Source organism: Myxine glutinosa, chromosome 2 (assembly GCF_964187855.1).
Source record: "Myxine glutinosa chromosome 2, kmMyxGlut1.1, whole genome shotgun sequence".
Classification (NCBI taxonomy): Eukaryota; Metazoa; Chordata; class Myxini; order Myxiniformes; family Myxinidae; genus Myxine; species Myxine glutinosa.
In genome coordinates, this window is record NC_136262.1 from 116,091,545 (window position 1) to 116,112,488 (window position 20,944).

Sequence of the window (20,944 nt, forward strand, 5' to 3'; positions counted from 1 at the left end):
TCGTGTTACGACATCATCATCGTGATCGTGAGTAAGAGTGAACTGCGGACCGAGGACTGCGGTTTTTCGCGCACGGACTGCGGACCGAGGCCTGAGTTTCCCGTGAGCAAACTGTGCACGGAAGCCTGTGCTGTTCCCACCAAGGACGCGGGGGGTTTTGACGATTCCCGAAGAGGTTCAGGAGATGCTCAGAGATAAGTACCTAAAAAACACACATTTATTTTCACCAGTTATTTGTTCCCTTTGTCTGTATACAAGTCGGTGTGGGGACGTCCCATTTAGGAATCTTAGTTTTGCCGGGTGTTATTTTGTTACCAGCATTTCTTCAATAAAGCCGGTATTTTTGTACATTTTAAATCTGTCAGTTTGAATTAATTATCGCAGGTTCGAGGACGTCCGACGGGACCCGTGAAGGTAAGTTAGTCATTCTCCTTTGCCTCGCGTGTAAAGAACACTGTAATTTTTGACTGAACGCCTCGGAGTGCAAGCTCGATCGGCTAATCCGTTCGAGACCGGTCTTTATCAGCTACGGACGCAACAATGTGTCGAACAAAGTTTCAAAAGAAGCACCTCACCACCATTTGACATTTAAATTACATCAGATGTGGCAATAAATGCGAATTATTACTCCCAGCTTGCCGGCTCGATAACAGAAGATTTTTATCGCATTAAAAGATGCGATATATGCATTTTTGCCGTCTCCATCCCTACCCCATCTTTAATCCCGTGCGGGCATGGACAACTTGCTAGTTCTAATAGTACATACTTTGAGACATACACACATTCTAATAGTACGTACTTTATAGAGGTACTTTAAAGTTGTTGAAAGGTCGTTGAAAAAAAATGATAACGTGTAATACTGGCAAGGTGGCGTTTGGGGCGAACGTTAGCATATTGTGTGTGGACAGAGACAAACAAACGGACCGAAATACAATATCCTCTGCCAGGAGTCAAAACAATCAGACTTAACAACAAAAACGTTTTTATTGGTTCTTTACGAGCATTAACGGTACTGAACATGAAAATTGTTTATTTCGCAGTAACTTTTACATCAAAAACAAATGAACTGATCAAATGCACATAAATTAACCTATTGATTGAAAAAACTTTGGCTTTGTACCATTATCATTATCATCATCATCATCATCATCATCATCATCATCATCATCATCATCAATGTACCAGCAGTAGTAGTAGCAGTTGTAGTAGTAGTAATATTTTAAGCACTCCTTGAGTTTGTGTTGAGGTTGTCCACAGACGATGCTAGTGACTTGTATCCATTGCGGTTACAATGTTCTTGTACCAAGTTCACTGGTTCGTCCAATGCCGTGACACAAAAGCTTTCCTTTCCCTGAGCAACCAAGAAAAGTCATGTTGGTTTACTCTCACGAAATAACCACAAAAATGCTCCAGAATCATTCATAGAATCGTCACCTTAACAACAATAGCTGTAATTAAACAACAACATGCTAACCTATAGCAAAACATACAATGGGTATACAGGAAGGAGAACATTCACCCCTTCCCACCACTCCATTACAAACATAACTAGAACGGGCACTCGGTAGAGCGCATACCTTCGCCGCAGCTACTGTTCTGTACTTGGCATGGGAGTGTAGGGAACAGAACAACAAAAATACGATTTTGACCTTTTCGTGACCTTGACCTTGACCTTTGACCCGATTGCTCCCAAAATCTAATCAAATGTGTCCCGTATAATAACCAATCATCCCACCAAATTTCATGCAATTCGGTTGAATACTTTTTGAGTTATGCGAATAACATACACACACACACACAGACATACAAATAAATACACAGCGATCAAAACATAACCTTCCGCTTTTGCGAAGGTAACTAGAAAGAGCAATCAGAGATTGAATAACAAGGATGTACTAAATGAAAGGTTATTGATTGCAATTGAAAGGTTTAAATGGTCTAGTTGTAAAGGTATGAAGATCAAATGGTCTGAAAAGGTCAAAAGGTCGAAAGGGGTCTAAAGGGGTCTAAAGGGTCAAAATGGTGCAAATTGTCTAAAGGATCTTGAACATCTAAAAAGGGCATAAAGGTCAGAAAAGGGTATTAGAAGGTCTGAAAGGTGTGAAGGTCAAAGGCCTAAAGGTCTAAAAGGGACAAAAAGGTAGAAAATAGTTAAAGGGGTCTTTGGGGTTCTAAAGGTTCTAAAAGGTTACATACAGTCTGGGTGTTCTAAAGGGTCTACCAGGATCGAAAGGGTCTTGGGGTTATAAGGGGTCTTAAGGTTCAAGAGGGGTACAAAGGTATATAGGGGTCTAATCAGTAATTAATACACCGAGTCACATTCTGTGCAGACAAAAAACAAACAAACAGAAACAAGAAAGACGTCGTGCAGAGCACGATACGTGAGATCCCTGAAACAAATTTGACCTTTATAGTAATTGGTGGTTGAATTCAGTGACCTGATTTGCAAATCCTCTGAAAAATTTCAAGTCAATCGGATGTAAATTCACAATTTTAGAAATTTGGCTGATGTTGACATTTTGTCCGAGGTTGATCATTTGACCTTTTGACCTCAAACTCGATAGACTTCTTGATTATGACCAACTCTACCATTTTGTGAAGGTTCATGAAGATCGGTTTGAAATTCTTAAATACAAATTATTTAAATTGATATATGTGGGAAAATTACACGCCCGGACCAGGAATCGAAGCCAGGTCCTCTGGTGAACCGTACCAGTGCTCTGCCAACTGAGCAAAACAAGACCGAAAGTCAAACAGCAGCGTAGCCGGGCTTGTTTGATACTTTAGTTGAAGAGGATAGTATGACCTGGGTGGGGATACCAGTTAGCAAAAATGTAAGTATGAAATTATTTTTGCATTGAGACACTGGTTTATTCTATGTTTCAAGTCAACAATGAACCAACCATACACCGCTTCAATCTAGAAACTTTGCAATAACAACAAAGGGATTGCAGTGTTACGATAACATTTACTATATTATTGGTATTAACGCCATTATTATTATTACGAAAACAATACTACTGTATTAAGAAACTTGGGCTAATTTGTCTGAAGCGGCCTAAATGTGAACCATGAAGGCATGAAGCCTAAGGCTTACAAGTACTGTGTCGTTGGAAGATCTGTAGCGCCTATGCTATCAATATTTGATGGTCATTTTAACAATCGGTTTGTTTGTGCTTCAAACTGAATGAAAAACGTTAAGGTAGAGCATGGCGATTGCGATATATGGCAGGTTCGACGATATGTTCGGCCTGAACAAAATTGGAATCAAAATGGCGGTGTGCGGAGTCAGCCGCTGTAATGACATCACATCACCCCTGTCATGTGACCAGATCCTCAGCTCTGATTGGTGTACGTTTGAGGGGACATACGGACAGACAAACACTGTTCTAAACGGCCCTATGGACTACGCCATGAAAATTGAACAAATATCTGAGCAATCTGAAAAAAAAAAATTCATACTGATCGGATCAAGCATTGTACTTGTCGAATTATGATGCCATAATGAAGGCACCAATGACATCATTGTTAACATATCTTATTACCCATGGGGAGTACTTGACAATGAGCCATGCTTCAATTTTTTCCATTGAGCGGTATTGGAGATTTAGAGGTGCAACGTTTTTCCAAGACGGCGTCCATACCACGTGACCGATGAAGTCATAATTAAGAATAAAAAATTCTGCAGGCGGAGCCGCTCCTATGGTAAAATTCGTGTCAATCGGATCAACGGTTGCCGAGAAAATGAGTTTTCAAAATGCACACACATGCATGTACATACGGCACACGTACGCAACCAATCACCTAACCCTGTTTTTCACTTCGCGAGCGAGTAACAAACAGGCAAACAGAAAAACAGAATCACAGATCAGACCAACCCATTTTTTAAATTTTTTAATTTTTTGTATACAAGATCGAGGCTCGTGAAAGAGCGAAACTCGTACAGTTGTGAATCTTCGATTTCGCAAGTAACAAACCAACAGACGACAGAAAAACGCACGCGACCAACCAATATACTTGAAAAATCTTAGATTTTCACAAGTAAACTCAAACGCTATGCCCTCTCCTCTGACAAGGGTAACTAGAACCCATACCTCTACCAGGCTGAACCTTTTATGTTTTGTATCCCACTGATAAGCCGGATGTACACCTAGACCTGAATAAAAATCTAATTGGCTTGTTCTTGTCAACTATCCAACTCATCCACCAAGTTTTATCACAAGTCATCTACAAGTTTGTGAAACATCATGGGTATATATATATACAGACTTGGCATTTAATATGGAATATTTTTTTTGTGGGGGTGAACTTACTTTTCAAGATGTCTTAGCACCAAAAGTTCATTGGAATTATGTTGAAATTATTCTAGATTTTGTTAATGTGACCTTTAAAAGAAACAAAAACCACATTTGACATTTCGAAACAAATAAATTGATCCTTGAAAGTGATGTAAATTCATATCGAACTCAATTCATGGACTGGACTGTGATAAACTTCTGTACGTTTTCCAGAAGTATCTCTTTATTTTGCACATTAGCCAAAATTTTTTTTAACAAAAACAAAAGTTAAATTACGACTGGGATTACGGACAGTAAAATTACAGTTCAGTCCTTCGTGTAACCCCCACGAGCATTCAGGAGAGCACGTACACGTTGAGGCATGCTGTTCACGAGATTTGCCAAGGTTTGGACAGGAATCGCTTGCCATGCAGTGACAATAGCCTGCTGCAATTCACGCACAGAGGTCGGCTGCTGGTCCAAGTGGTCGATTTGACGCGTTAATTCTGCCCACAAGTTCTCTATCGGATTCATATCCGGGGACATGGCAGGCCATTCCATATGCTCTACACCACGGTCAGCAAGAAAGTGTTGGATCATGCGAGCATGATGAGGCCGTGCATTGTCATCTTGGAAGACAAAGTTTCCTCGAAAGGCTGCACGAGCAAATGGAAGCAATGTTTCTTCCAGAATGGCCCTATACTTGAACTGGTTCAGGTTTCCATTCAGAACAACCAGGTCAGTTTTGCCCCCTGCATGAAAAGCAGCCCAAACGGTCACCCCACCACCTCCAGCTTGGACTCTTGGCACTATACAATCTTTGTTGTAGGCTTCATGCACTTGTCTGCGCACTCGGACGTGGCCATATTGACGAGAGACCAGAAATCTAGACTCATCACTGAAGATCACGTGATTCCAGTGTCCTGGCTGCCATTGACGGTGCTCTCTGGCCCACTGCAATCGGCGCTGGCGGTGTTGTCTGGTCAGGCGTGGCTTTCTCAGGGGACGCCTGGCATGATAGCCTGCTTGAACCAGTCATTGGTTGACTAGCCTTCTGGATACAGGCACATTTGTCAGTTGCTGCCACTCAGCCCTAAGCCGATTAGCTGACTTGGTGCGGCCATTGCGGACTAACCGGTGCAGCTGGTGATCATCCCTCCTTGTGGTTCTGCGGGGATGTCCTGGCCTCGGTATTGGAGTAGGGACACTCCTCTGAGCATTTCGTTTCAGGATCTTTGACACCTGACCTTGAGTGATGACATACTGCCGAGCAACAGCACGCTGTTTCATGCCGTAATTTCGTTAAGCCACAACTCCATGACAAACAGCATTGTCGAGTTGACGGACCATCTCCAGAGGAAGCGGCAATAACTTTTGGAATCGTGCAGCAGTTGTTTTCCACTGATACAGAACGCAACAACCCTTGTATACCCGACTGTGAAGCCAATCATCAAATGCACCTGTCCATACATTTTGCCATGCCACCTGTGATATAATCCTGTTGTTGACTTCTTGCTGCGACAGACAATCAGTGACATGGTTCTTTTAACAAATAAATCACCAAAGTGTGAAAGAAACTCACCAGAATGATATACTGAGTTAAGAAAGTAAACCCAAGTCAAGAAAAAAAAAAAATTCCATATTAAATGCCAAGTCTGTATATATATATATATATATATATATATATGTATATATATTTATATATATAATTATATATATATATATATATATATATATATATATATATATATATGTATATATATATATATATATATATATATATATATATATATATATAATATATATATATAATATATATATATATATATATATATATATATATATATATATATATATATATATATATATATATAGATATATATATACAGGGTCCGGCTGGGAGGTGTGACGATTTTCAGAAAACTCGTAGTTATTTTTAGTCGAATTTCAATTTTTTTTTTTTTAAAGGCTACATATATAATGCCATTTAATACACTAACAAAGACATTTAAAAAATGTAATTCATGTTTGAATTGGGTATAACAATGCAAGTGGGGGGTCTAGCGCATGCGTGATGGCTGTTGGTTACTCGTTGTTAGGTGCCATTTCAGTAGCCATGGAGCTGTGGACGATTGAACATCACGTCTTTGTTGTTGAGACGTTTATTCAAACGGGTAGTTCGGTGGTGCTTACACAGCGCAGATTTCGTACTCACTTCAATGTTGGTCGACGTGGCGCCATTCCGTCTCGAAACACAATATTGATGTGGGTAAAAAACTTCAGGACAACTGGATCTGTGAGGCCGGGAGCAGCTCGGGGAGGTGATCGAACCGTTAGGACCCCGGAAAACATCGAAAGGGTTCGACAAGCTGTGGAGGCCAGCCCTCGTCGGTCAGCGGTACGGCACGCTCGCGCTCTACGGATGTCAGACAGATCAGTTCGTCGAATTTTGCACTTGGACCTTCATTATCACGCGTACAAAATCATGGTGGTTCAAGAACTGCAGCAGAATGATTTCGTACGGCGGTTTACGTTCGCAGAAAGAATGCTGGAACTGCTGAGGGATGCTGCTGTGCTGAGAAATGCTGGAACTTTTCCGCGCGTCTGCAAGAATGCTTGGACAAGAACGGCCGCCATTTAGATGATGTCATTTTTCAAACATGAATTACATTTTTAAAATGTTTTTGTTAGTGTATTAAATGGCATTATATATGTAGTCTTTAAAAAAAATAAAAATTGAAATTCGACGAAAAATAACTGTGTACGAGTTTTCTGAAAATCGTCACACCACCCTGACGGACCCTGTGTATATATATATATATATATATATATACATATATATATATATATATACAGTAGTGACCCCTAATTCCGAACGCCCCTCATCTCGAACTACTCTAATTCCGAACCGTAAATTCGAGAAAATTTTGTCCCTAATTCCGAATGTATTTCTATAACCGAACCGCCAACATAGCGTTAGCGTCGTTCATATTTCCCGCCGCAAGCGTCGAGATTTTGAAGGCTTTGAAGAACCTATTGTGCCTGCTATTGTAGCATTGGGTCAGTCCATGGGCTTGGAGGTGAGTGAAGAGGATGTGGAGGAGTTAGTGGAGGATCACAACAAGGAACTCACCACAGAAGAACTTCAGCACCTCCACAAAATGCAGCAAGAAGAAGTGGCAGTGGAAATTTATTCAGAGGAGGAAGAGGGAGCTAGTGGTAACATTTACAGTGCTGAAATTAAAGAACTGTGCTTCCATTGGTCTAAAACACAGGCCATTGTTGAAAGGTGGCACCCTAATAAAGCAGTGGTTAACAGGAGCATTAACTTGTTCGGTGACAATGTGATTGACCACTTCAGAAAAATTAAGAAAAGTCGCCAACACCAGGCAACTTTGGAGAGGTGGTTCTCTAAAGAAAGAAAGCCTAGTGAGCCCCAACCCTCTACAAGTGGTGTTAAGAGACAAAGAGAGCAAACACCAGAAGCACAGTCATCTGATGTTAGCTTGGAAGGTGCCTCACCTTCCAAGCAATAAAACCCTCTCCCTCCTTCCTCCTCTCCAGCTTCCACATGCACCATCAGAACTCTCCACTAAGGTAAATGCAGTTATTTTCATGTTAGTACATTTATTTCTTGTTATTATTATTATTATTATTTGATATTTAGGGCATTTACTCATCTTATTTTACCTTGAATCATGTGTATTTGCAGTTAACAGTGTCTTGATAATGGATTTTTGGGGTCCAGGAACGGATTAATTCACTTTCCATTATTTCTAATGAGGAAAATAGTTTCTAATTCCGAACTTTTCCCAATCCGAACTTCCGCTGGAACGAATTAAATTCGGATTTAGAGGTCCCACTGTATATATATATATATATATATATATATATATATATATATATATATATATATATATATATATATATATATATATATATATATATACATACATACATACAGTCACATGAAAAAGTAAGTACACCCCATGTAAAGTTTTGACTTTTTCAACATATATCAACATACAGCTATTTGATCTTCATTTCAACAATATTGATAGATAAAGGTGATATAATATAACAAATATCATGAAACATTTACATTTTGTAGTCCATTGTATAATTTAAATAAACATAAATGCAAATTTCCCATGTGGAAAAAGTAAGTACACCCCTACATTTATCACTACTTCAAATATCTAAAATTAGAATCAGGTGTACCAGCTCAGGTGCAAATGATTAGAACATCGTTAGAGAGGATCTTGGAGGAACCCGTCTTATTTAAACCTCAGACATTTCGTTTGGTTTTGCTCTTTGTTGTTGAAGTGTGTGGCGTCACCATGCCTAGATCAAAAGAGCTCTCTGAGGCCTTCAGAAAGAAGGTTATGGATGCCTACGAGTCTGGGAAGGGATTTAAAAAGATCTCCAAACAATTTGAAATCAATCATTCGACGAATCATTCGACGGAAGATGATCTACAAGTGGAGAAGATTCCAAACAACTGCCAAGTTGTTCAGGCCAGGCCGCCCCAGCAAGTTCAGCCCGAGAGCAGACCGCGAGATGCTGAAGGAAGTCTCTAAAAACCCCAGAATGTCATCACGGGACCTACAGGTAGCTCTTGCCACTGTTGATGTCAAAGTGCACGAGTCTACCATTAGAAAGAGGCTGCACAAATTTGATCGACATGGGAGGGGTGCCAGGAGGAAACCTTTGCTGTCCAGAAAGAACATCAGGGCAATACTAAAGTTTGCCAATGAACACCTCGGCAAAGACCAGCACTTCTGGAACAATGTGCTCTGGACAGATGAGTCAAAGGTAGAGCTATTTGGCCACAGTACCAGAAGACATGTTTGGCAAAGTCAGCATTTGACCACAAGAACCTGATACCAACTGTAAAGCATGGTGTTGGAAATATTATGGTTTGGGGCAGCTTTGCTGCATCAGGGCCTGGGCAGCTCACCATCATAGAATCCACTATGAATTATTAATTGTACCAGAGGGTGCTTGAGGATAATGTGAGGCCATCTGTCGGAGAGTTGAAGCTCAACCGAAGGTGGACCTTGCAACATGACAATGACCCTAAAAAAAACCAGTAAATCCACCAAGGAATGGCTGAAAATAAAGAAATGGAGGGTTCTGGAATGGCCAAGTCAAAGCCCGGATCAAAATCCCATCGAGATGTTGTGGGGGGATTTGAAACGAGCTGTGCATGCAAGAAACCCCTCAAACATCGCACAGCTGAAAGAATTCTGCATGGAGGAGTGGGCAAAAATTTCTCCCAGTCGATGTCAGAGACTGGTAGACAGTTATAAGAAACGCCTATTTGAGGTTGTTTCTGCCAAAGGGGGCAATACCACCTATTAGAGCCAAGGGTGTACTTACTTTTTCCACATGCAAAATTTGCATTTATGTTTATTGAAATTATACAATAGACTACAAAATGTAAATGTTTCATGATATTTGCTATATTATATCACCTTTATCTATCAATATTGTTGAAATGAAGATCAAATAGCTGTATGTTGAAAGATGTGGAAAAAGTCAATACTTTACATGGGGTGTACTTACTTTTTCACTTTTTCACGTCTCGTCTCACCTTCTTCCTCCATCTCCCTGTGTGTGGAAGTGGGCCAATTGTCTGGGAAATAAGTAAGACTGGTTAAGTTCTGCCCTGTGTCCCTTCTTCTACCAAATCATTGTAAATAGTGTAAATAAATCTGTTCTTCCTTTTGATTTGACCGTCTTGTGTTTTCCATCATTGACCTCGCATGGTACGAATTGGATCGCTCTGACCGGGTTCTATAAGAAAGGTAACAGCAAGGGTCACGTGGTACACCATCCGCTCGGGCGTACGCAATCACGCGTGGCTCGTGCGAGACTCGATCTCCGCTTCCGCTGCGGCGTGGGTACTCAAGGTACGTGCAAAATTGTCCCGAGACCCTTTTGAAGTGGCGAATGCCCAGAAGTGGCGACTCAGTCTCGCGGTTTTGAAGACCCAAGGAGAAAAAGGGGCTTAATCTCCCCTTTGTAAGGGAACGGGCTTCGGAAAACCGCAACAATATATTTATATATATATATTGTTACGGTTTTTAGAACCTTCACTTTGTAAATTTAGTATTAAAATTTTCTATGTACATTTCCCCTTTAATTGGCTGTTAATTGAAATAAGTGCACTGTAGCTAGTCCATATACAAGCACGTAGGCCACCATATACCCTTTCTATAGTTATTTTCTTATTCTATGTAGTTTAAGGCTCTGTTTCCCACTAGTTGACCCTGCATTGCACCAAATTGAAATAAGATAGGATCCCTCCGACGCCCCCATGGCATCTTCGAAGTGCCAGTAACTTTGGGTGGGGTTATTGGCACCACCTTTACCCCAAGACTCCATTACGCACGCGGTCAGCTCGGAGAAGAAAGGCATGTCTCCACCTCGTCATGAGAAGGAGGAGTGAGCCAGCCCCCGATCAACCAACCAAGAATGAGGGGTTTGGCCTGAGAGGGCGGAGGAAAGAAACTTCGGGGAGGTTCAAGAAGATTCTAGGGCGTGGTTATATAACCCGTCACGCGGAGCCCCCACCTCAGTCCAGTTGAGGAGGAGCTGAGATGCGCGTAAGAGTTGACCTGAAGGAATCCACCGCAGTTGAACCAACTGCAGCTTTGAGACCACCGCAGGTTTGAGACCACCGCAGCTTTGACCACTGCAGCTTTGAGCTTTGACAGCGGTTTCGGCCACGGCTACGAAGCAACGCCACCGTGCGGATACGATTGAGGAGGGTCGGCGGCTGCTCAACTCGAGCCGGCGATCACACCAACCGGACCTGCATCCTTCCCGCCCTGTGATCTCACCTCCTCATCCGTCTAGCCATCCACCTCCTGCCATTCCTGTCATCATCCCCGCGTAAGTCTGACTGTCGTCTGTCTTTTGTCTTGTCTTGGGGTTTAAGTAAGCTTGTATAGGTCAGTTAATATTTGCACTGTGTCTTCTGCTCCTTCTGTCTTCATTTTCGTATTTTTCCTTCTTCCTTGGTTTCTTTGGTCTTGTAAATATTAGTAATAAATTATATTTGTTCTTCCTTACCTTCTGGTTTCCTCACATCCGATCGTCTTTGTGATTTCCCCATTGAGTACCTGTGGCACGATTTGGCCAACGACTAAGAATCGGGTCTAGTACTTGCTAACGGTTCGAGCCGCGGGCTGCCATCCGCTCGGCAAAATAACATCTTGTCCACGATCTCGAACGAGGTTGCTCACCTGCCTCTCCGGAGGGAGCTGGGCAGCTTCAGGACTCACATCGGTCAGTCGCAGACAAGGGGATTAATCCCCCCCTTGGTAAGGGGAAAAAGGGCCGACGGTGAGATCCGCAACAATATATACAGTATATACATACATATACATATACACATCGTTTTGTTTTTACCACTTAATGGTGAAGAATCACTTTAAAATAATTTTAAATGTCATATCCAGATCCGGAGTTAAATCTTCAAAATCGATTCGTCCTCGTCACACGAGACCGACCCTGTCCACCACGTTTCATCTGAATCCGTGCACAACTTTTTCAGATATCTTGCTATATATGGTTTTTGGACATATCACTTAATGGTGAAGAATCACTTTAAAAATTATAGTTTTCAGATCTTCACAAAAATCAAATTATTTACTCCTTGTCACACACACAACCTCTCCACCAAGTTCCGTCCGAATTCGTCCACAAGTTTGAGATATTTTGTTCACAAACAGACAGACAAACAGGGGTGAAAACGTAACCTCCATCCACCTTTGGTGGCGGAAATAAAGATTAATTTGCTGGAGGAATCTATTATTTAAATCAAACTACATGCAAAATAAACATCTTACTATAATTCACCAAATGTCCGTCCGTCTGTTTGTCTGTCTGTTTTTTTTTTGTTTTGTTTTTTTGTATACAGAGTCGAGGCTCGTGAAAGAGCTAACATTTATCAAACAAACAAATCAAACAAACAAGCAAACAAAGTATATAAAAAGGGGAGCGGTCGACAAGATGGGGAGAGAAGGGGAGGAAGCACACAAACACAACATTTGAGAGCAGGGACATCGGGAGATGTTTTTGGAGGGAGAGGGCCTGGGGGGAGGCAGGATAGGTATAAAACGCAAGGACAATAAGGACTTCCAGGAAAGAAGTCAAAAGTCACCTCAAAAAAGTGGATTTGGGGTGAAATTAGCGGGGGTAGAAAAGATCAAGGTTTTGGATTGGGGAACATAAGAGATGGTGGTGAACAGCCGTTTTAAAGACCTGGAGGGAGGAGTGGGATTGAAGAGAGTGAGGGAGTTTGTTCCAGAGGCGGGAGAAAAGAGGAATGAAGGAGTGAAGGTGAGCAGAGTCTTGATTTTGGCAGTTTAACCATAAGAGGGTTGCAGGCAGATCTTGTGCGACCTGCAGGAATATTTGGGGGACAGAGCCCAGAGAGAGCTGGGGGAGCAAGGCCGGAGAGGAGTCGGTAGAAGACGGAAAGACCACCAACCTGCCTGCGGTGATAAAGTGAAAGGCCCTCGGAGATAGCGTCATCGCGGGAGATTCCAATGATTCTGAACGCTTTGGTTTCAACAGCGTGAAGACGAGCTAGGTGTGAGGCAGGAGCACCAGCCCAGAGGGGAGAGCAGTACTCCATTGAGCTGCGGATGAAAGCCTTGTATGTGGTGAGGAGATCAGGTGTGCCAAGGAAGGACTTCGCACGACGGAGGATGCCAAGTCGGCGACTGGCTTTGGAGGCCAGCTTGGAAATGTGGTTTTCACAGGAAAGATCATGGCAGATAGTGAGACCCAAAAGCTTGAGTGACAGAACTTCTTGGAGAGGATTATTCAGAAAGTAGATGGGAGGGTTGTCCAGTCGGTCTTTTCGGAGAGATATCGTAAGAGTGTGAGATTTGTCAGGATTGAAAGACATGTTCCACTTGTTTGCCCAGTCTGTGATTTTGTCCAGGTCTGCAGAGAGTGAGGAGGCTGCAGACTGCCAATCTGAGGGATGAGGAATGGAGCGGCAGAGAGTGGAGTCATCAGCAAAGAGATAGAAAGGATTTTCAAGAGAGTCAGAGAGATCATTGATGAAGACCAGAAAAAGCACAGGGCCCAGAACACTGCCTTGGGGAACTCCAGCCTGAACAGGAAGAGGAGATGAGAGAAACCCATTCAGGGCCACACGTTGACTACGACTAGAGAGGAAGTCCGCCAGCCATGCGTGGAGATTTCCATGGATACCAAAGGAGGAGAGTTTGGTGAGCAGAGCGGGGTGCCAGACCGTATCGAAGGCACGTGATATGTCGAGGGAGACAGCTCTAATTTCCTGTTTGGCATTGAGGACCTCCATCCATTGTTGAGACAGCAGAAGCAGCATGTCCAGAGTAGAGTGACCTGGTCTGAAACCAAATTGATGATCAGAGATCAAGCCATTGGAGAAGAGGAAAGATTTCATTTTTTTTTTTTTTTTTTTTTTTTTTTGTATACAAGATCGAGGCTCGTGAAAGAGCGAACATTAATCACACAGAAAGACAAACCGACACATAAAACATATAACATCGGGAGCGGTAGACAAGATGGGGAGAGAGGGGGAAGGACACAAACACAACATTTGAGAGCAGGGACCGAGAGACATGGAGACATCGAGAGATCTGAGAGAGGGCGAGGGCTTTGGGGGGGGGGCATGGGAAGGGGGCGGTGGGAGAGGTATAAAACATATGGACACTGCCAGGACTTCCAGGAAAGAAGTTGGAATTTCAAACAAGGTGGATCTGGGGTGAATTAGCGGGGGTAGAAAAGATCAAGGTTTTGGATGGGGGAAGATAAGAGATGGTGGTGAACAGCTGTTTTAAAGACCTGGAGGGAGGAGTGGGATTGAAGGGAGTGAGGGAGTTTGTTCCAGAGGCGGGAGAAAAGAGGAATGAAAGAGTGAAGGTGAGCAGAGAGCCGAGATTTCGGCAGTTTAACCATCAGAGGGTTGCTGGCAGATCTTGTGCGACCTGTAGGAATATTTGGGGGACAGAGCACAGAGAGAGCTGGGGGTGCAAGGCCGGAGAGGAGTCGGTAGAAGACAGAAAGACCACCTACCTGCCTGCGGTGAGTGAGTGAAAGGCCCTCAGAGATAGCTTCATCGCGGGAGATTCCAATAATTCTGAAAGCTTTGGTTTCAACAGCGTGAAGCCGAGCTAGGTGTGAGGCAGGAGCACCGGCCCATAGGGGAGAACAGCAATGATGCAATGGAAATTGCAATGGAAGAGGCAAATATCCGAAGCAATGATGGATTCCATGACTTTGCTGATAATTGGGAGAAGGCTGATTGGTCTGTAGTTGCTAGGATCTGTTTTTGCACCTTTTTTGTGCAAAGCAGTGATGTTGGCAGATTTCCAAGCAGATGGCAGTTGACCTTGAGCAAAAGAGAGGGTGAAGAGAACAGAGAGAGGGAGTGAAAGAGCGGAAGAACAGGGTTTTAGGACCCGTGGGCTGATGCCGTCAGGTCCAGTTGCAGATTCAGTGTCGAGGATTGACAGAAACTTTTCCACCTTGTCAGGAGGAAAGGACACGGAGTCCAGAAACAGCTGGGTACGGTGGGTACAGAGAGGGATGGGTTTGGGACACAAGATTTAGAGGCAAACACAGAGTTGAGGCATTCAGCTTTTTCAGGTGCGGAGTCAGCTGTGTAGCCGTTTGAGGTAAGGGAGGGGATGGAGGGGGGACAAACAGCAGAAACAGATTTGACCAGACGCCACCAGGATTTGGAAGAGGGAGACAGATAAGAGAGTTCGGTCTTGAGAACGGAGAGATATTGTTTCCTGGCTCTCCTGAGGGTGGACACACACTTGTTTCGGGCTTTGTGAAAGGAAATGAGATTTCCTTCCGTTGGATTTGCTTTCCAGGAGACGAAGGCAAGTTGTTTCTGGGCAACACCCTCACCACAAGATTCCGTGTACCATGGATGGGAGGAAGGGTATGACAACTGAAGACGAGATGGGATAAATCTGTGCATGAGAGAGAGCAATTTACTTTGGAAGAATTCCCAGGATGAGTTGATGTCAGAGGTGGTAGAGATGGGAGACCAGTCCAGATGATTGATGGCTGCTTGAAGACCGTGCCAGTTGGCCTGAGTGAAATGCCAGACTCGTCGACGCTGAGCAGGCTCCCTGAGAATGGTCAGAGAGATGTCCACTTTAACAAGCACATGATCAGATGATCCGATTGGAGGAGAAGAAGAGCAGCAGACATTTTCAGGGAAGTTAGTCATAACCAAGTCCAGAAGAGAAGATGTTCTGTTGACTGAGATCCGGGTCGGGAAATTGACAGATTGTGTCAGTCCCAGTGAGTCGCAGAAGTCCTTTGCTGAGGAGCCATGGCTGGTGAGAGAGGTACCCACACCCAGCCAACTGGCATGGTGACAATTGAAATCACCACATATGAGGAAGAGAGAGTTGGGATGAGTAGATAGAAGTTGGTCCATATTATCAGACAGCGAGATGTAGATGGAGTCATCACTGTTTGGTGGACGGTACAACACACATATGAACAAGAGGTGGGAGCGAAGGGGAAGCCGTAGCCAGAGGTATTCCTGGGGGTGAGGTGGAGAGAGTGCAGTGCAGGGCGAGTGAGGAAGAGAGTTTTTGATAAAGATAGCAACCCCACCTCCAGGACGAGGCTCAGGTCTATCATGCCGGAGGAGGGAGTAACCTGGGAGAGATACTAAGGAATCAGAGACATCATGAAGGAGGAAAGTTTCTGTTAAGCAGATCACGTCTGGTTTGACAGAAGCAACCTGTATGGAGAGATCAGTTAAGTTTGAACGAAGGCCCCGGATGTTTGAGGTCCATACCGTTAATGAAGAGGAAGGGGGAGCATCGGATACAGAACAGGGGGGAGGAGGGGTAGGGTAAGATGTGGAAGAGGTGGAAGAGGTAGGGAGAGCTGTTGAAGGTGTGTCAGAGATTTCAGAATAGCTTGGAGAAAGGGAAGGATGGGGCGGACAAAAGGTTTGATGGTGATTGGGTGAGGCACAATGAGGTGTTATTTGAGGAGGAGGAAGAGCGAGGTAGAAGGTTGGGGTAGATGGAGGTGAGAGTTGGAAGGGGGAAGAAGTGGGGAGGACGCTTTGAGGAGGAGGAGTGAGAGGGGGGAAATTGAGAAGAAATGAGGGTGGGGTGATTTGAAGGGGAGGGGCGAGGGGGGAGTTTAGAAGGGAAGAGACAAGGGGAGGGATTTGAAAGGGATGGGATATGGGGGAGATTTGGAGGGGAGGGGTGAGGGAGGAGTCTAGGAGGGGAGGGGCGAGGGGGAGTCTTGGAGGGGAGGGGTGATGGGGTAGTTTAGGAGGGAGGGGGCAAGGGGGGAGATTTGAAAGGGATGGGTGATGGGGAGGATTAGGAGGGGAGGGGAAAGGGGGAAGATTTGAAAGGGATGGGTGATGGGGAAGATTTGGAGGGGAGGGGTGATGGGGAAGATTTGGAGGGGAGGGGTGATGGGGAAGATTTGGAGGGGAGGGGTTATGGGGAAGATTTGGAGGGGAGGGGTGAGATTGGATTTTAGAAAGTGTACGATTAATGGGAAATGAACATTTATTGCAAAATGAGTTTCTTGTGACCTTCGAGTCAAAAATACGTTTAAGGACACTGGATGGAGGATGGAGTGCAGGAGAGTTTAGGGAATGTAGAAAAAAGGCACTGAAAGAGATGGAATTTTTTTTTGGGATGAATAGATTTGGTGAGCAAGTCGAGAGCAGCCTTTTAAAGAAGAAGAAGAAAAAGGTGTTATAATATATGACGGAATACAGAACTTGAGGGGAAAGTGTAAACATTGTAAGGTTAATAACAGTGAAAACTATCTGGGGAAATGGGGGAGAAACACGTGGTCGAAGAACGAACGAACGAATAAGAACGAATAAACGAATGAGAACAAAGAATAAGAACAGAGAAGGAAATGTTTTTTTTTTTTTTTTTTGAGTTGAGATTTATACAAGGAAGTAGGCTATGGGGTGAAAAGACTGGGAAAAGCAGAGAACGAAAGTTATTGGAGCACAAACGACGGACCGCTGCGAGAAAAACAAAGCCTCAAGGTTGGACACTGTACAAGGCCTCAAGACACGACACGAATTAACACGATTTTCTATACAGGTATGAAAGATTTGCACCGAAAATCTTCCTCGGGACACAATATACGTACACACACCATAAAATAAATACAGTTATAACGAAAATACAATTGTGAACAATTACTTAACTTCAAGCGTGCGTGAAGGTCGGGACAGCTTCGAAAAACCGTGACTTACCCCACAAGATCTCGCGAGATCTCCTTTGAAGGGCCTGTTCAAAGGTACCGTAAAAACTGCCGAACCGATCGCAAAGATATTTTGGGTGGGTAATGCTGGGATCCCCAGGAGTAAAATAGGCTATTTAGTTTTCCCAATTTCAGCTTTAGTCTCCAGCATTCTCAGGTTTGGACTCCCGCATAACATTCGCGTTCGCATAACGTTCATTGTTCTCATTGTGACGATGTTGCTTTCCCGGGTGCAGCGCGATCGGTGCAGCCGTTTGTGCGGCACCCGGGAAAGCAACATGTCTCCATCGATCGCTAACAGATCGCTGTCTCCATCGATCTTGCCAAGGCTGTAACAGCTATCGGCTCAAAATCCTTTTAACTGTTGATTTGGTGCAGTTACATGTATCGGGAATTTGGTACACGTATCGGGAGTACATACGACATAGCGATTGTGAACAAGATTATCGATCACGATTCACGATCACAATCATCACGATCATAGTGTATCGATCACGATTTGAAACACGATGGAATAATATTTACTGATATGAACAGTGATGTGGCTTTTATTGAAATTCTAAAGATACTGTTTAGATTTTGATGATTTGCGTGTGATATGATTCAACGGATGTTTATACGAGTATGAATCGTTTAAAATAAAAACCTTCAATTTCTGATATTTTGCCTTTTCATTTGGTCCTCCCAATTGAAGCCCCGCCCATAGGGCGGTACCGTTGCTCGTTCCAAAAATACTCTGAACTACGCACCATATTTTCTGGCGAAGTATCCTGAACCCTACTATTTATTAGTCCCATTCCCAGAGGGTACTATAGGTTTCCGCTCCGTCTGTGTGTCCGTCCTTCCATCCATCCGTCCCACCTGTGGTTTTCTGCACTTCTTTCCATACCCTTTAATATATTCAACGAAAACTTGGTAAACGGCTTTATGAAGATAAGTTACAGAAAAAGTTAGAGTTTCAGGGCATTTCACCAAATATTATGGAGTTATGCCCTTTTTGGTCTTAGAAAATATCAAATATTATACATGGGTAGTTTTTTTTTTACTTTTTCTCCTTACCCTTTAATATATTCAACGAAAACTTGGTACATGGCTTTATTATGATAAGTTACAGAACAAGTTCAAGTTTCAGGGTGTTTCATCAATTTTTAAAATTTGTTAACAAAATAACAATATATTAATTGGCACCAGTAGGGGACATGTATTGCTAAGAAAATCTCACTCTTGTTTATATGGCAATAGTGAAGGGCAGAGATCAGGGAAGTAATGTATATGTATGCCAAGGGACTAACTAATGAAGACTAACCAACTGGGGGGACTAGATTATAATGTCCCACGCCTCTCCCCCTTACTTTATTTTCTCCCCCTGCTTAAAGTAGGAATGAAATAAAATCATTTGAGACACGATTATTGTGACAAAATGTGTGAACATGGAGGTAGTTTATGGAGGTACTTGGACGTACTTCACTGACATGGAGGTAATTCACTCTTAATTCCTGAAACTTCAATGTTTTTAGAATCGTTTTAACAGAATAAACAAAGAAAACCACTGGATATTAACGGTTAAACAGACCAGGCTCTGTTGCTGAAAGCATTTACAACAAGTAATGGTAATCAGTTCTGATGAAGTGTACAACAAAACCATTTTGCTCCTTTAAGCTTGAAAAGATGTTCCGATGGAATCCAAACTTTCCTCAAACCTGAAAAAGCAATATTAAAATCAATGCAATGGTGTTATGAGCGTGGATGTACTGGCAAACCTTTTGAGGTGTTAATCCAGAGAGCGCGTTTGGCAGGGGATGATCTGGGGGGAAGATGTAGTGCAGAGTTCTGAATACAGAGTTGCAGATCAGCCAACAAACGGCGACCAGTGCAAAGGAGGTAATCGCTGAGCCAATCACAACCAGAGGAACGACCCACCGAGGTAGTGCTGGAAGAATAACAGGTGGTGAAGGTCATAAATGAGATCCAAAATGCATTTAGAAACAAAGGAAAAGATTAAGCAAAGCAATGATTAAAGGGAAAAGATTATACTGATCAATTTTGACACTGTAGACAAGGGATTCCAGTTAAAGGGACACAATCATGACGATTTTAAAAGAACAGAAGTAAAAATAGTCTGATTTAAAAAAGGATTATCCAGCTTATTTTTCTCCCAAATTTTTTTTTGGCCTAATGGGTCAGGAATATCATCCTCTTAACATATTTCTTTTTAAATAGTCATAATTGGGTCACTTTAAAGACATCTCTACTTAATATATTGCCTATCTGTTCATTCCTTGCCCAATTCTCCATCCCTTTTCTTCTGGGTCCCCTCTGCCCCAAGGTTGATAGGTCAGTTTCTCAACCCTCTGTCCTCAGCTCTTCCATGAGCCTTGATCTCTGTAACAAATATATATATATACATATATATATATATATACAGACTTGGCATTTAATATGGAATATTTTTTTTGTGGGGGTGAACTTACTTTTCAAGATGACTTAGAACCAAAAGTTCATTGGAATTATGTTGAAATTATTCTAGATTTTGTTGATGTGACCTTTAAAAGAAACAAAAACCACATTTGACATTTCGAAGCAAGTAAATTGATCCTTGAAAGTGATGTAAACTGATATCGAACTCAATTCAAGGACAGTACTGTGTTAAACCTCTGTGCGTTTTCCAGAAGTATCTCTTTATTTTGCACATTAGCCCAAATTTTTTTTTAACAAAAACAAAAGTTAAATTACGACTGGGATTACGGACAGTAAAATTACAGTTCAGTACTTCGTGTAACCCCCACGAGCATTCAGGAGAGCACGTACACGTTGAGGCATGCTGTTCACGAGATTTGCCAAGGTTTGGACAGGAATCGCTTGCCATGCAGTGACAATAGCCTGCTGCAATTCATGCACAGAGGCAGGCTGCTGGTCCAAGTTGTCGATTTGACGGGTTAATTCTGCCCACAAGTTCTCTATCGGATTCATATCCGGGGACATGGCAGGCCACACCATATGCTCTTCACCACGGTCAGCAAGAAAGTGTTGGATCATGAGAGCACGATGAGGCCGTGCATTGTCATCTTGGAAGACAAAGTTTCCTCGAAAGGCTGCACAAACAAATGGAAGCAATGTTTCTTCCAGAATGGCCCTGTGCTTGAACTGGTTCAGGTTTCCATTCAGAACAACCAGGTCAGTTCTGCCCCCTGCATGAAAAGCAGCCCAAACGGTCACCCCACCACCTCCAGCTTGGACTCTTGGCACTATACAATCTTCATTGTAGGCTTCATGCACTTGTCTGCGCACTCGGACGCGGCCATATTGACGATAGACCAGAAATCTAGACTTGTCACTGAAGATCACGTGATTCCAGTGTCCTGGCTGCCCTTGAC

General features: G+C 43.0%; 1 protein-coding gene across 3 annotated transcripts in view; it reads right to left on the minus strand.

Annotated features, from left to right (window-relative positions):
• Nucleotides 1-965: 965 nt before the first annotated feature.
• The window catches only part of LOC137421366 (interleukin-10 receptor subunit beta), a 37,310-nt gene continuing 17,331 nt past the window's right edge, over nt 966-20,944 (minus strand). For all 3 annotated transcript variants that reach the window (XM_068107358.2, XM_068107357.2, XM_078771484.1), the window contains exons 6-7: nt 19,331-19,500; nt 966-1,351 (exon numbers count right to left, since the gene is read on the minus strand). In XM_068107358.2, coding sequence (XP_067963459.2) covers nt 1,220-1,351; nt 19,331-19,500 — 302 coding nt within the window. In that variant the 3' untranslated portion in view covers nt 966-1,219. The remainder of the gene's footprint in view (nt 1,352-19,330; nt 19,501-20,944) is intronic.